This window comes from Brachycentrus maculatus, unplaced genomic scaffold, assembly GCF_059751285.1.
Source record: "Brachycentrus maculatus isolate JH-2025_06_01 unplaced genomic scaffold, ASM5975128v1 h1tg000078l, whole genome shotgun sequence".
In the NCBI taxonomy this organism is placed as follows: domain Eukaryota; kingdom Metazoa; phylum Arthropoda; class Insecta; order Trichoptera; family Brachycentridae; genus Brachycentrus; species Brachycentrus maculatus.
Window position 1 is genome coordinate 817,647 of NW_028280832.1, and position 12,051 is coordinate 829,697.

Genomic DNA, 12,051 nt, shown 5'->3' on the forward strand with positions numbered 1-12,051 from the left:
TAGAGTGCTAGCTATAATTTTTCTTAAATTTATTCACTATACACTTACACGGAGGAAAACATCGCTTTTGCCTATAATAATATATAATTATTGTATAAACATAGTCCGCCTCCGTGGTGTAATGGTCAGCGTGTTTAGCTATCGTGCTAGAGGTCCCGGGTTCGATTCCCAGGGGGGTGAAAATAAATATTAGTGATTTTACACTGTAATATTTATTCAATATTACCCTGGACTGGTTCCTGAGCGCAAGAGTGACCACCTTGCATTCATGTAAGTAATGATCAAGATAACACTGCGTCAATTCGATGCAGTGCCCTATGCACCATAAGGTGCGGGTAAGGGTTATGAGTAAGTATAAACATATCGGCTATCCAAAATTAAAACACAGTAAGGGACATCTTTTTTGTAGTACTTTTTTTTTGCATTTTTGGACTAAGTAGAATCTACTTAGTCCAAAAATGCAAAAAAAGTCCCTTACTGTGTTTTGAGTTTGGACAGCCGATATGTGTTCACGAAAAGGAACATATAGTGCTATATTTTGAAGGATATTTAAGATATTGACAGATCGGATAAATTGATATATGCGTCTTCGTTTGTAGAAGCCGAATAAGTGATTATAAAAAAATGATAATTTTTGAGTTGATACAGTTTTGATCTAGATGTGCGATATGTATATGAGTTCTAATACATATTTCTTGAATGTTTTTCGCAGATACTTTATGGCACATTTTATGAAATAAAACAAATTTGTTTTAACCACTTTTTATTGGTACACTTTTTCCAACCGGTTTCGACAAGAACCTTGTCATCACCAGGTTTTATGTACTAATTCTAAAACATTATACTCATAGTTAAGTTATAGTTAATTACCCTTTCTTTCCCTTTTTCGTTTTATTATATAGAAATTTCTGTTTGCAAGAGTGGAAAACATAAACTAATATAAATAAGTAAAAAAAATGATAAGAAGAGAGAACATATCAGTCACTCCTTGCAACAACGTCATATCTCAAAAAAATTGATTTTTCAGGAGATCGTTTTTTAAGTTAAAGAATATAATAAAATGTATTAAAAATAAATATCAAGCCACTTTTTGAACTTTTTACTGTGCAACAGTTCTTTTTAGGTAAAACCTGAAGGTTTTTTTCTCCATTTGAAAAATATTTAGTACATTTAAAAAAAATAATCAAACAATACATTTTTTTCAAAATGCAAAAACAACACTTTCTGCCATTTAGCGGGTAAATATGAAGTTAAAAATATGCCGCTTTTGCTGGGATTCAGTACATTTTCTGGACATTCCGAAAACATGCACAACTGAATTTTTACGATTTTTGATATATGACGTTGTTGAAAGGAGTGAGCGACGTGTCTCAATAGATTTCATGAAATAAAACTGAAATTAAAAGTGAATTTAATAAAATATGAATGCATTTTATCGACAAAGTGTCTTTGTCGCGATTCGGAATAAATCACGCATCTGATTCCCCCCTTCGTCGGCGAATCGACCTTGCAAAGTACCTACCTAATATTTATACACAAAGTACCTACCTCTTACTCATCCAACGGAATACAATGGGGTGACGACAATGAAACATTGCAGTGTTCGGCATTGAACGACAAATGTTTCAGTGTCAAGGGTACTTAATACATATGCCATAAGTGCCCTTGACACTGTCATTTCTGCTACTGATGTATACAAAGCTTATACTTTTTTACACCATTTTGAGTGTGTCCAAATACTTGTTCACAAAATCTGGATTATCTCCAATTACAGAAGTTATTTTCATATTATTTTTTGACATCTCATCAAAGATGAAGAAGAATATGGAAGTCTGGGCATTTACGGGGCTGACGACCCAATACCTCACCAATACATTTCTTTACATCTCACCAATAGATTTCTCTAGTGAATTTCTAGTGATTCAAGAACAAGGTTTCTAAATTGGTTCATATATATAGAACTTCCAAGAATTTGAGTAAAGTGGTTGTCAATAATGGATAGAATTGGTGAATGTTACACGTGTGTAAAGTGATCACTTAAACCAGCCTATGACGGTCGTCAGCCCCGTGAATGCCCAGACTTCCATACTCTTCTTCATCCTCGATGAGATGTCAAAAAATAATATACAAATAAAGATTGTATTTACGTGAGAACAAATACTGTTTCGTCTAACTGATTTTGAAATTATGGATGATTTTGAAAAAAAAAGGTGCCAGAACCCTGTTTCACCGCGTTACATGAAAAAAAACCCTAGTTATTCTTATGTATATAACAGTTTTTTTAGGTAACTTTTAAGTGAAAACCTGTGATTGGAATTAATATTTTTTTATTTATTATCATGTCTTGTTAATTTGTGCAAATATTCTGTTGGTTCTCCAATAAACAAATAAACAAATAGATGTGTTGGTACACGATACGACGGTAACGATATTTATTATCGCATGTGTGGGCCGCGCAAATGCTTAACAAATGGTTCGCATGAGGTCACCGTGAACGGGGCATATTGCGAATCCAAGATATGTGGCTTACCGCAGGGTTTTCACGATTGTCCCGAACGGAATTTGCGATTCGTTAGGCCTGAACCTTTGCAACTTTGTATGGGAGACGCTGATTTCATTAACGCAAATATGAAATAAAGTACGAAAAAGTTTGTGGGCATCACCGGCGGTTTACAGCCAAATTGGTTGGCCTACTTCAAGACATAACTAAAACATATTCTTATTCTTATTGCAGGGCTTGCGGCCTGTTTTTAAGAGGGATTATCCTCCTGCGACGTCGATTTCCAGCTATCTTTGGTGGTCTGCCCGGGATTCGTCTACCATGGGGTTGGCCGTACAGTGGGGGGGGGAGTCTGGATGGGTCCATTCTCCTCACATGCGCATACCATTGTCTCCTTCGTTGCCTTCCCCACCCAACGACATCTTCGATCTCGCATATTTCCCTGATCCTGGAATTTCTTATTCTATCTCGAACTCTTGCCTGTTATACTAAATATGTTAAAAAGTATAATTTATATTTGAAGCACTAACTTCCAGTAACTGTGATTTTCCATTTTATACTTAAAATGTAACTTTGTTTTAAAATCACTGTAAATATTTTATTACAACTTTATAATATTGTCTACCGGTTTCGAAGCTAACCGCTTCATTATCAAAAGTCTTGATAGTCTTAAAAAGCTCACGATATTTTTTGGATGTGTCCAAATCCTTGTTCACAAATCTGGATTTCTCCACTTAGGGAGTTATTTTACATTTTTAATTTGAGTTTTACTTAAAATCTACTGTGACGCGTGTTTCGGCGCATTCCGCATCATTTTCAAACAAGCGATGCGGAATGCATTGAAACGTGTCACAGTAGATTTTAAGAAACAGTGGTATTTACTAAGTAAAATTTTAATTAAAAATGGATAGGGTTTACCACAAAGTGACTGCTGAATCAATGAATAGTACGTTAATGAAATAATTAAAAAACTAACTAACTAACTAACTAACCATCACGCCGCTTCCCCGCAGGGGTAGGCAGAGAGAATAGAGCGCCACACCACTCTGTCCTTGCAAACATTCTTATTTACATCTAAAATAGTAAAATTCATTCACAAGTACATAAAAAATAAACAAAATAGTAAAAATTGTACATCTAAAAGAATAAAAATAAAAATAAATAACCAAAAAAATAATTGTGCATAAATTTTTTTTTTATAAAAAATCATCGATAAAAATCATCATTAGATAAAAATAGTGAAAATTGTACAAAGGTAAAAAACTATCAAAACTAAACTCTATTCACAGTTAATCAAGTAGAACTTTAATTAAAAATTAAAACATTGTTTATTATTTTTTGACATATCATCAAAGGTGAAGAAGAATATGGAAGTCTGGGCATTTACGGGGCTGACGACCGTCATCGGCTGGTTTAGTGATCACTTTACACACGTGTAACATTCACCAATTCTACCCATTATTGACAACCACACTACTCAAATTCTTGGAAGTTCTATATGTATGAACCAATTTAGAAACCTTCTTCTTGAATCACTAGAACTTCACTAAAATACTTAGACTTCCATATTCTTCTTCACCTTTGATGAGATGTCAAAAAATAATATGAAAATAACTCCTGTAATTGGAGATAATCCAGAATTTGTGAACAAGTATTTGGACACACTCAAAATGTTGTAAAACATTGTTTAAAAACGTACTATTCACCTATGAATTATTTTTGTTTTTCGAAGATGCGGTGATTATACAACCGAGTATATTCTAATTACGGAGTTATAAATTCAATTATTAATAGAGCCCATTATTTCCGTTGCTTCCTGAATAAACGTAGGTTAAAATAATTGACGCTAATCCCGTTCTCGGAAATTCGGGGGGATGTTATTATTAATTTGTGGTTGGATAAGGGTTAAATGTGATTTACAATCCATAGCTTCATCTGACTTGGAGTCAACCCTTGATAACGTAGCATGTTTACAACATTTTGAGAGTGTCCAAATACTTGTTCACTCAAAATGTTGTAAATAAATTATCTGGTCAAATATAATAATAAAATAATAAAAATGAAAATGATATTTTCTGGCGTTTCTCATGTAAGTATGTATTGTAATAATATTCCAGGATTCAGACCTCACATACCAATAAAAGAGTTTCTGCCCAATAAAAAAGCTTCTTTTCATCTCACCAATAGATGTCTCTAAAGAAGTTCGAGCGATTCAAGAACAATGTTTCAAATTTGGTTCATATATATATATAGAACTTCAAAGAATTTGAGTAGTGTGGTTGTCAATAATGGGTAGAATTGGTGAATGTTACACATATGTAAAGTGATCACTTGAACCAGCCTATGACGGTCGTCAGCTCCGTAAATGCCCAGACTTCCATATTCTTCTTCATCTTTGATGAGATGAAAAAAAATTATATACATGTACATATGTTGCAGTGACTGAAATTGCTGGCAGTGCACTTCGTTTGAAAAAAATCGAAAAAAATAAAAAGAAATTAAATAGACTGACCACAAAGAATTCTTTCTCTCTCGCCATCTAGCAGCCATCGTAATCAGTTCAATCCACAGCTACCATTAGCCGTTTAGTGATTTCCATTTTTTTTTTTAATCAAAAGTGTAACGTGGTCAGTGATCATTCTTTTATATTAAAATAACGTAGCGATTAAGTATTTTACATGAATATTTTCCATCATTATTAAATATTGCCGAATAAAAATGTGGATCAAGTAAGTCTTCTTCATCTTCTTTCTGTAGATCCTAGGGATCTGTTTGTGCCTCCGAATGTCGCTCTTGGGATGTTGACTCCCAGCTGTCTCTCCATCTTTTCGGAGGTCTGCCTGGGGGTCTGCGTCCTTCAGGGTTACCTTGAAGGGCGATACGTGGAAGTCTGTCTTCTGACATTGTGTTTATATGTTCCTTCCAGTATCGTCGTCCCCACCTCACTATATCCTCCGTCTTACACATGCTCCGGATGTCAGTATTTCTCACTCGAAAATAATCAATACTTATTTCTTATTCTTCTTAATCAAGTGAGTGATTATCTAATTCAATTGTCATCCATTTATAAACGCATCTTCTAAGGAGCAATAAGTGGGGGTTTGGGAGAGCACCATAGTACGTGAAATCCATCCACCCCCACAATGAAAACTCAGAGCAAATGCACGATTATATGGTTAATATGATAAATTATACATTTGCTGGGTCGTTAAGGCTACCTTTGATATTTACGTCTGTTAATGGGTTAAGTATGATCTATCATTGTTCACGATACAATAATAGTCCACATTTAGGTTAAATTGAATTTATTAGAATCGGGCGACCCAAATAAAATGCCGGTACTTTCCAGACAAATACAAATAAATGGTGATTAATTATTACAGGAAACAATAAACCTACAAAAATTATTACGATTATTACGATTAATGTTGTCAGCCTTCAACGGAAAAGTTTATATCCTGAATTATAATAGGGACTTTTCACAATGTTTTAAGTAAAAAAAAATATAGAATTAGACAAAATTCTGCTTGTGAATGTGATGACACGTTATCACAGGATGTCCCACATTTGCTGTGGGTATATCCAATTTTTTAAAAGGAGATATTTAAATTGGAAACAGAATGTGCAAAAGAGGGTATTCAATAGTAAAAATGTATGAAGTAACGGGACATAAGGATCTATCGGATTTGGTGGTGTTTTTTATTTGGAAAATTTGACAAAACGAATAGGATAAATAAATTAGGTATGCGACGGATCTTGATTGATGGATAAAAAGTAAATATGGTATAAATCCTTGTACATAATAAATAAATAATAATAATAAACCCTTATCCGCACTCCAATGGTGCATATGGCACTGCGTCATATAAACGCAAGGTTAAATATGTACATAATGGGCAAAAAAAATTCTACGGTAAGTAATAAATATTTACAAAAACGTGTTTTGAGTGTGTCTAAATCTATGTTCACAAATCTGGGCTTGACTTTACTTAGGAGTTATTTAAACTGATATCTCAATATAGATAAATACAAAAATCGATTTTTTTAAATTCAAGTCAAGGTAAATACCACTATTTCTTAAAATAAAATGTGACACGTATATTGATGCATTCGGCATTATTTTTAAACACCGTATGTGAAGCTAATTCTAAATTTTTGAGTTGTGTTCTTAGAACGTTGAAGGACGAAGAAGGAGGGTAGGGGTTGTTTTTATTTTGATTTATTTATAATTTTTTTCAGTGGGAACATCTATCATATGGGGGAGGCTTAAGCCATTGTCATATTGTTAATTATGGGATATCGATTTCAGGAATACAATGTCGAAATTGAGAGAATTGATTGAAATTATTGGTACATTAAAAGCTCTCCCAACCGCATTCTACAATATCTAGGCTTTCTGACAGACCCTCTCATGCAAATCAAATTTACCTTACATATTTAGTCGCAAAAATTATAGAAAATGTGAAACAAAATTGTATGCCGATTTTATGGTGAATTTAGATGGAATAGCTTTCAATGCCCCGTCACTGCCAATATAAATAAATATAAGTTTGTAAATCCACCTCAAAGTTTCTAGACGTGCCCCAGTGAAAGGGATTAGTTAATGTATTAATTTTTAGATCAAACACAGATTTTTTAAATTTACTTAGTTGTATTTTATAAAAAAAAACACATAAAAATTAATATTGTGACAAATGCATTTTCAAACATTGTGTTTAATAAAATACAACTTACTAGACTTAAAAAATGTGTTTGATATAAAAATGAATATATAAATTAAAATGAAGTTGTACAAATTAAATGCCTAATCAATAAATAAATAAAAAATAAAAAAATAAAAAGGGATTAGTAGTTAACTCAGTCAGCTAGATCCGATTCCAACCCGACACTGGGCGGTCGACACAAAAGCCTCCACAACCCCGACCGGCACAGCAGACTGACACGGGCTGGGGCCAAGGCATTCGCAGAAAATATTCAGTCATAGTAGAAGGGTAGTAGGTGAATTAGGATGAAGCTTGCTTACCTGGTTTCCTGCGTACACGCCACAGGACGGGGGGAGCCGGGTTACCTGCGGATGAGGCCAGCTTGCCGGCTGTCACACCTGCAAAAAACAAGCAAATAAAATTATAAACACCTTCATGAAACAACCAGCAAAGTCGTTATTTTAGAGGGCTAATATAACGGCTTTACTGGTTTAATGCAGCTAAAAAAAAGGATCTCACCAATAGATGTCTCTAGTGAAGTTCTAGTGATTCATGAACTTCCAAGAATTTGAGTGGTGTGGTTGTCCATAATGGGTAGAATTGGTGAATGTTACACGTGTGTAAAGTGATCACTCAAACCAGCCTATGACGGTCGTAAGCCCCGTAAATGCCCAGACTTCCATATTCTTCTTCATCTTTGATGAGATATCAAAAAATAATATAAAAAAAAGGATGCTGAACAGAGATTGGAAAATATCACAATCGATTTTTAAATAAACATTTGTTTAATACCAATTATTGAGTTTTATTTTACACACGACTAGTTTCGAAAACTACATTTGTAGTCATCAACAGGTGATTACAAAACCTAACGAAGAAAAAAAACAGGTATAAGTATATAGAGGTGGGTAAGGTAATAAATAGGAGGGGGGGTTAAGGGGTGGAATTTTTTGCTATGGGAACAAAGATAATAATGGTGACGTATTTAAGAAAAGCATATTATTAATAAATGTTTTATCAGAATTCAAATTTTTATGTTTTTCTATATTTTCTTAATTGTTCATGAATTGACTTTCGTGTGTGGCTGAGTGTAATAATTAAAATGTATATGAGTCAAGTGGCAGTCCGCCTCCGTAGTGTAATGGTCAGCACGATCGGCTACCGTTCTGGAGGTCCCGGGTTCGATTCCCAGGGGGTCAAATAAATATAAGTGATTTTTTCACTCTAATATTTATTCTATATTACCCTGGACTGGTACCTGAAGTGGAGGGCTGATCACCTTTCCTTCGTGTGTTAACGATCAAGATAACACTGCATTTGTATGATGCAGTGCCCTATGCACCATTGGGGTGCGGATAAGGGTTTGAATGAGTCAAGTGAGCGGTTAGTTTATATTACGTGATTCGCGAACTGTGAAAAATAATTACTACATAGTAAGCTCATGGCGATGTTCTTTGATTCTAATTTTTAGATTTTTCGCAGTGTGGCCTATATATTGTGTATCGCAATCTCGATTTTTTAACGCTAGTCTTTTTTAGGAAAAACATGGAAATTAAGGTTCATCTTATACTCCGTACAATACGGTAATTGTAAAGAAAAAAACGACAATGATTTATTTAAATTTATCACAATACAAAAATTCGTTCAACAAAATTTGTGTGAAATTATTACAATTTGGTAACTGAATCGAAACTAATTATTCGAGAATTCGGATATATCACAATGATATGAATATAAAGACATATTCCGTGTTTCTTTCAAGTTCAATTTAACGCCTTATATCGTATTATATCGTCTTATATCTCTGTCGCCATGCTTTGGCACCAATTCCTACATTTCATAGCAACTCTGCCAGACTGTACTTGGCTTCGCTACAGGCGCACAAAGAAATATAAAGAATTTACAGATACAACAAAGTAATGGATGGATTTTTATACAAGCCCGTTAAAAAATAGACGGTTGAATAAATTTACTAAGGCAAATCGTGAATACGTTTTTAAAATTCAACTTTTATTTTAACTTGTAAGATGAATTCATACTAAGATTTATGTCTAGAATTCAAGGAGATCAGGGATTCAGAATTTTCAAAAAGGAAATTTATTTTAAGATAAAAAGATGATTGATGAGTAATGATTATATAAATCATGACAGGTGGTAAACATTGTTAATACCTAGAATTCCATAATATTGTTCATCTATTTTAGGATTTCAAAAATATAAACATATTTTATTTTTCATTCTAATATATATTCAGCGTTCATGTATTCATAAATATTGGATATATAATTTAAATGATCAAGATAACACTGTTTATATACGACGCAGCCTCTCATACACCTTTGGCTGGAAATAAGGGTTAGAAGGAGCTTTAGAGCTTATAAAAAAATCAAGGTTTTACTTCTCTCATTCCTTGATATCATTTTTTTTAAATAGTTTATCACAAAATTTTGAGTGTGTCCTAATACTAGTTCACAAATCTGAATTATCAAGAAGTTTCACTATCTAGATTTCAAATGTTTAAAAAATTTTAGTATCGTGGTTGCCAATCAAGGATAGAATAGATGAATGTTACACGCTTGTAAAGTGATAACTTAACCGAGCCTATGACGGTCGTAAGCCCTGTAAATACTTTCCTTATTCATCCTCATCAATGTTGAGATGTCAAAAAAATAATTAAGTTAATTTTAAGATAACTTTAGACAAGTAAAACATATTTATGAGACGAATGAGGTTGGCGATAGAAGCAGTGGAAGACAAAGGAGAACTTGGCACACACATATATATGTATATATATATATTCATATATATATATATATATATATATATATATATATATATATATATATATATATATATATATATATATATATATATATATATATATATATATATATATATATATATATATATATATATATATATATATATATATATATATATATATATATATATATATATATATATATATATATATATATATATATATATATATATATATATATATATATATATATATATATATATATATATATATACGCTTATTACATATTCCATTAAAAGGTCATGGAATCAAATACTGGAGCATGGAAGTAATTTATTATTTTAGTTCAATTTATTCTTAGTAATTTTTCTCACTTTGTTTATATTAAATGTGACAAAAAAGCAATTATTTTAAAAGTTTCAGTGGAAAATAATTAAGTTAAATGGATATATATATATATATATTAGTAAAGTCTGGAAAGTTTCCAAGACCAAAAATCAAAACACGTTAAGGGGATTGGAAAATGCAGTGATCTTTTTACCCATCCACGCCGACTTGGAGACGAGAAAAAAATAGCAAATTATGTTAAAAAGTTAGGAATGAAGATGTGAGATGCACAGGTCTTTATTGAATCATTTTGAAATAAGCACGTAAAGAAGTTTGCACAGAAAGTTCGCGAAATAAGATGCTGTCAGCTGCACTCGCGTTTTAATACGACAAAACGAGGGAGAAAAATAACTGTTTTTTTCTCTAGTTTTAGGGCTTTTTATTTTATCCATTTATTTGGCATTAACCTTGCGGAATGACAAAGTGATTTGAATGTTCAAATAAAACACTTTTTCTCCAGTTGTACCACCTATTTACTATATTTATGTAGCATTAACTTTGTGGAATAAGATGATGATTTAAAAATAAAAATAAAACGCTTTTTCTCCATATTTTAAATGAATTCATTGTTTTATGCTTTTATTTGGCATTAACCTTGCGGAATGACAAAGTGATTTGAATGTTCAAATAAAACACTTTTTCTCCAGTTTTACCACCTATTTACTATATTTATGTAGCATTAACTTTGTGGAATGAGATGATGATTTAAATATAAAAATAAAACGCTTTTTCTCCATATTTTAAATGAATTCATTGTTTTATGCTTTTATTTGGCATTAACCTTGCGGAATGACAAAGTGATTTGAATGTTCAAATAAAACACTTTTTCACTAGTTTTACCACCTTTTTACTCAATTTATTATTTTGTGCATTTATTTGGCATTAAATTAGTGGAATAATATGATGACGAGCTTATTCTAAGCTCTTAAAGAGACTTTAAGAGATTACACCGCAACAAAGCTCCGCTTTTAATAAAAAAAAAACATGTGATATGTTCCTCTAGTAGTTGAAAAAAATATACATTGTTGTCCAGCAGGTACTGAATTTAAAAAAAATCGCCTAATAATTTTTAATATCACGGTTTATCCATTAAGTATTTATTTAATAATAATAATAAAACCCTTACTGCACCCCAATGGTGCATAGGGCACTGCTTCATATAAACGCAGTGTTATCTCGATCGATTACACATGAAGGAAAGGTGATCAGCCCTCCACTTCAGGTACCAGTCCAGTGTAATATTGAATAAATATTAGAGTGAAAAAATCACTTGTATTTATTAAACCCCCCTGGGAATCGAACCCGGGACCTCCAGAACGGTAGCCGAGCATGCTGACCATTACACTACGGAGGCGGACAAGTATTTATTTAAATTTAAAAAAATATTTATTTGGCATTAACGTTGTGGAAATATGATGATATTAATATAAAAATAAAAATTAAACAATTGTATAAGACCACTTGTTGAGTTAATCAAACATGACAAGTTTCGAGAACTACAGGTGTTCTAATCAACAAGTCAATTGAATTCCGTAAGTTGCTGTTAATTTCAATAGATGGCACTGCCATTGCGGTTATGAACTGTTTAAACGAACACGTTTTTATCTGTCACAAATTGATAAAAACACGCGAGTATTTAAATGCAACGCTGCACAAAGATTTTGAACAAACTAACATTTTCATACTTTTTATATTGATAG

General features: G+C 32.3%; 1 protein-coding gene across 3 annotated transcripts in view; it reads right to left on the reverse strand.

Moving 5' to 3' along the window:
* The window catches only part of LOC148311063 (dual 3',5'-cyclic-AMP and -GMP phosphodiesterase 11-like), a 412,361-nt gene that overhangs the window by 292,045 nt on the left and 108,265 nt on the right, over positions 1–12,051 (reverse strand). For all 3 annotated transcript variants that reach the window (XM_088257333.1, XM_088257337.1, XM_088257336.1), the window contains exon 2: positions 7,524–7,601. In XM_088257333.1, the coding sequence (XP_088113459.1) occupies positions 7,524–7,601 (78 nt within the window). The remainder of the gene's footprint in view (positions 1–7,523; positions 7,602–12,051) is intronic.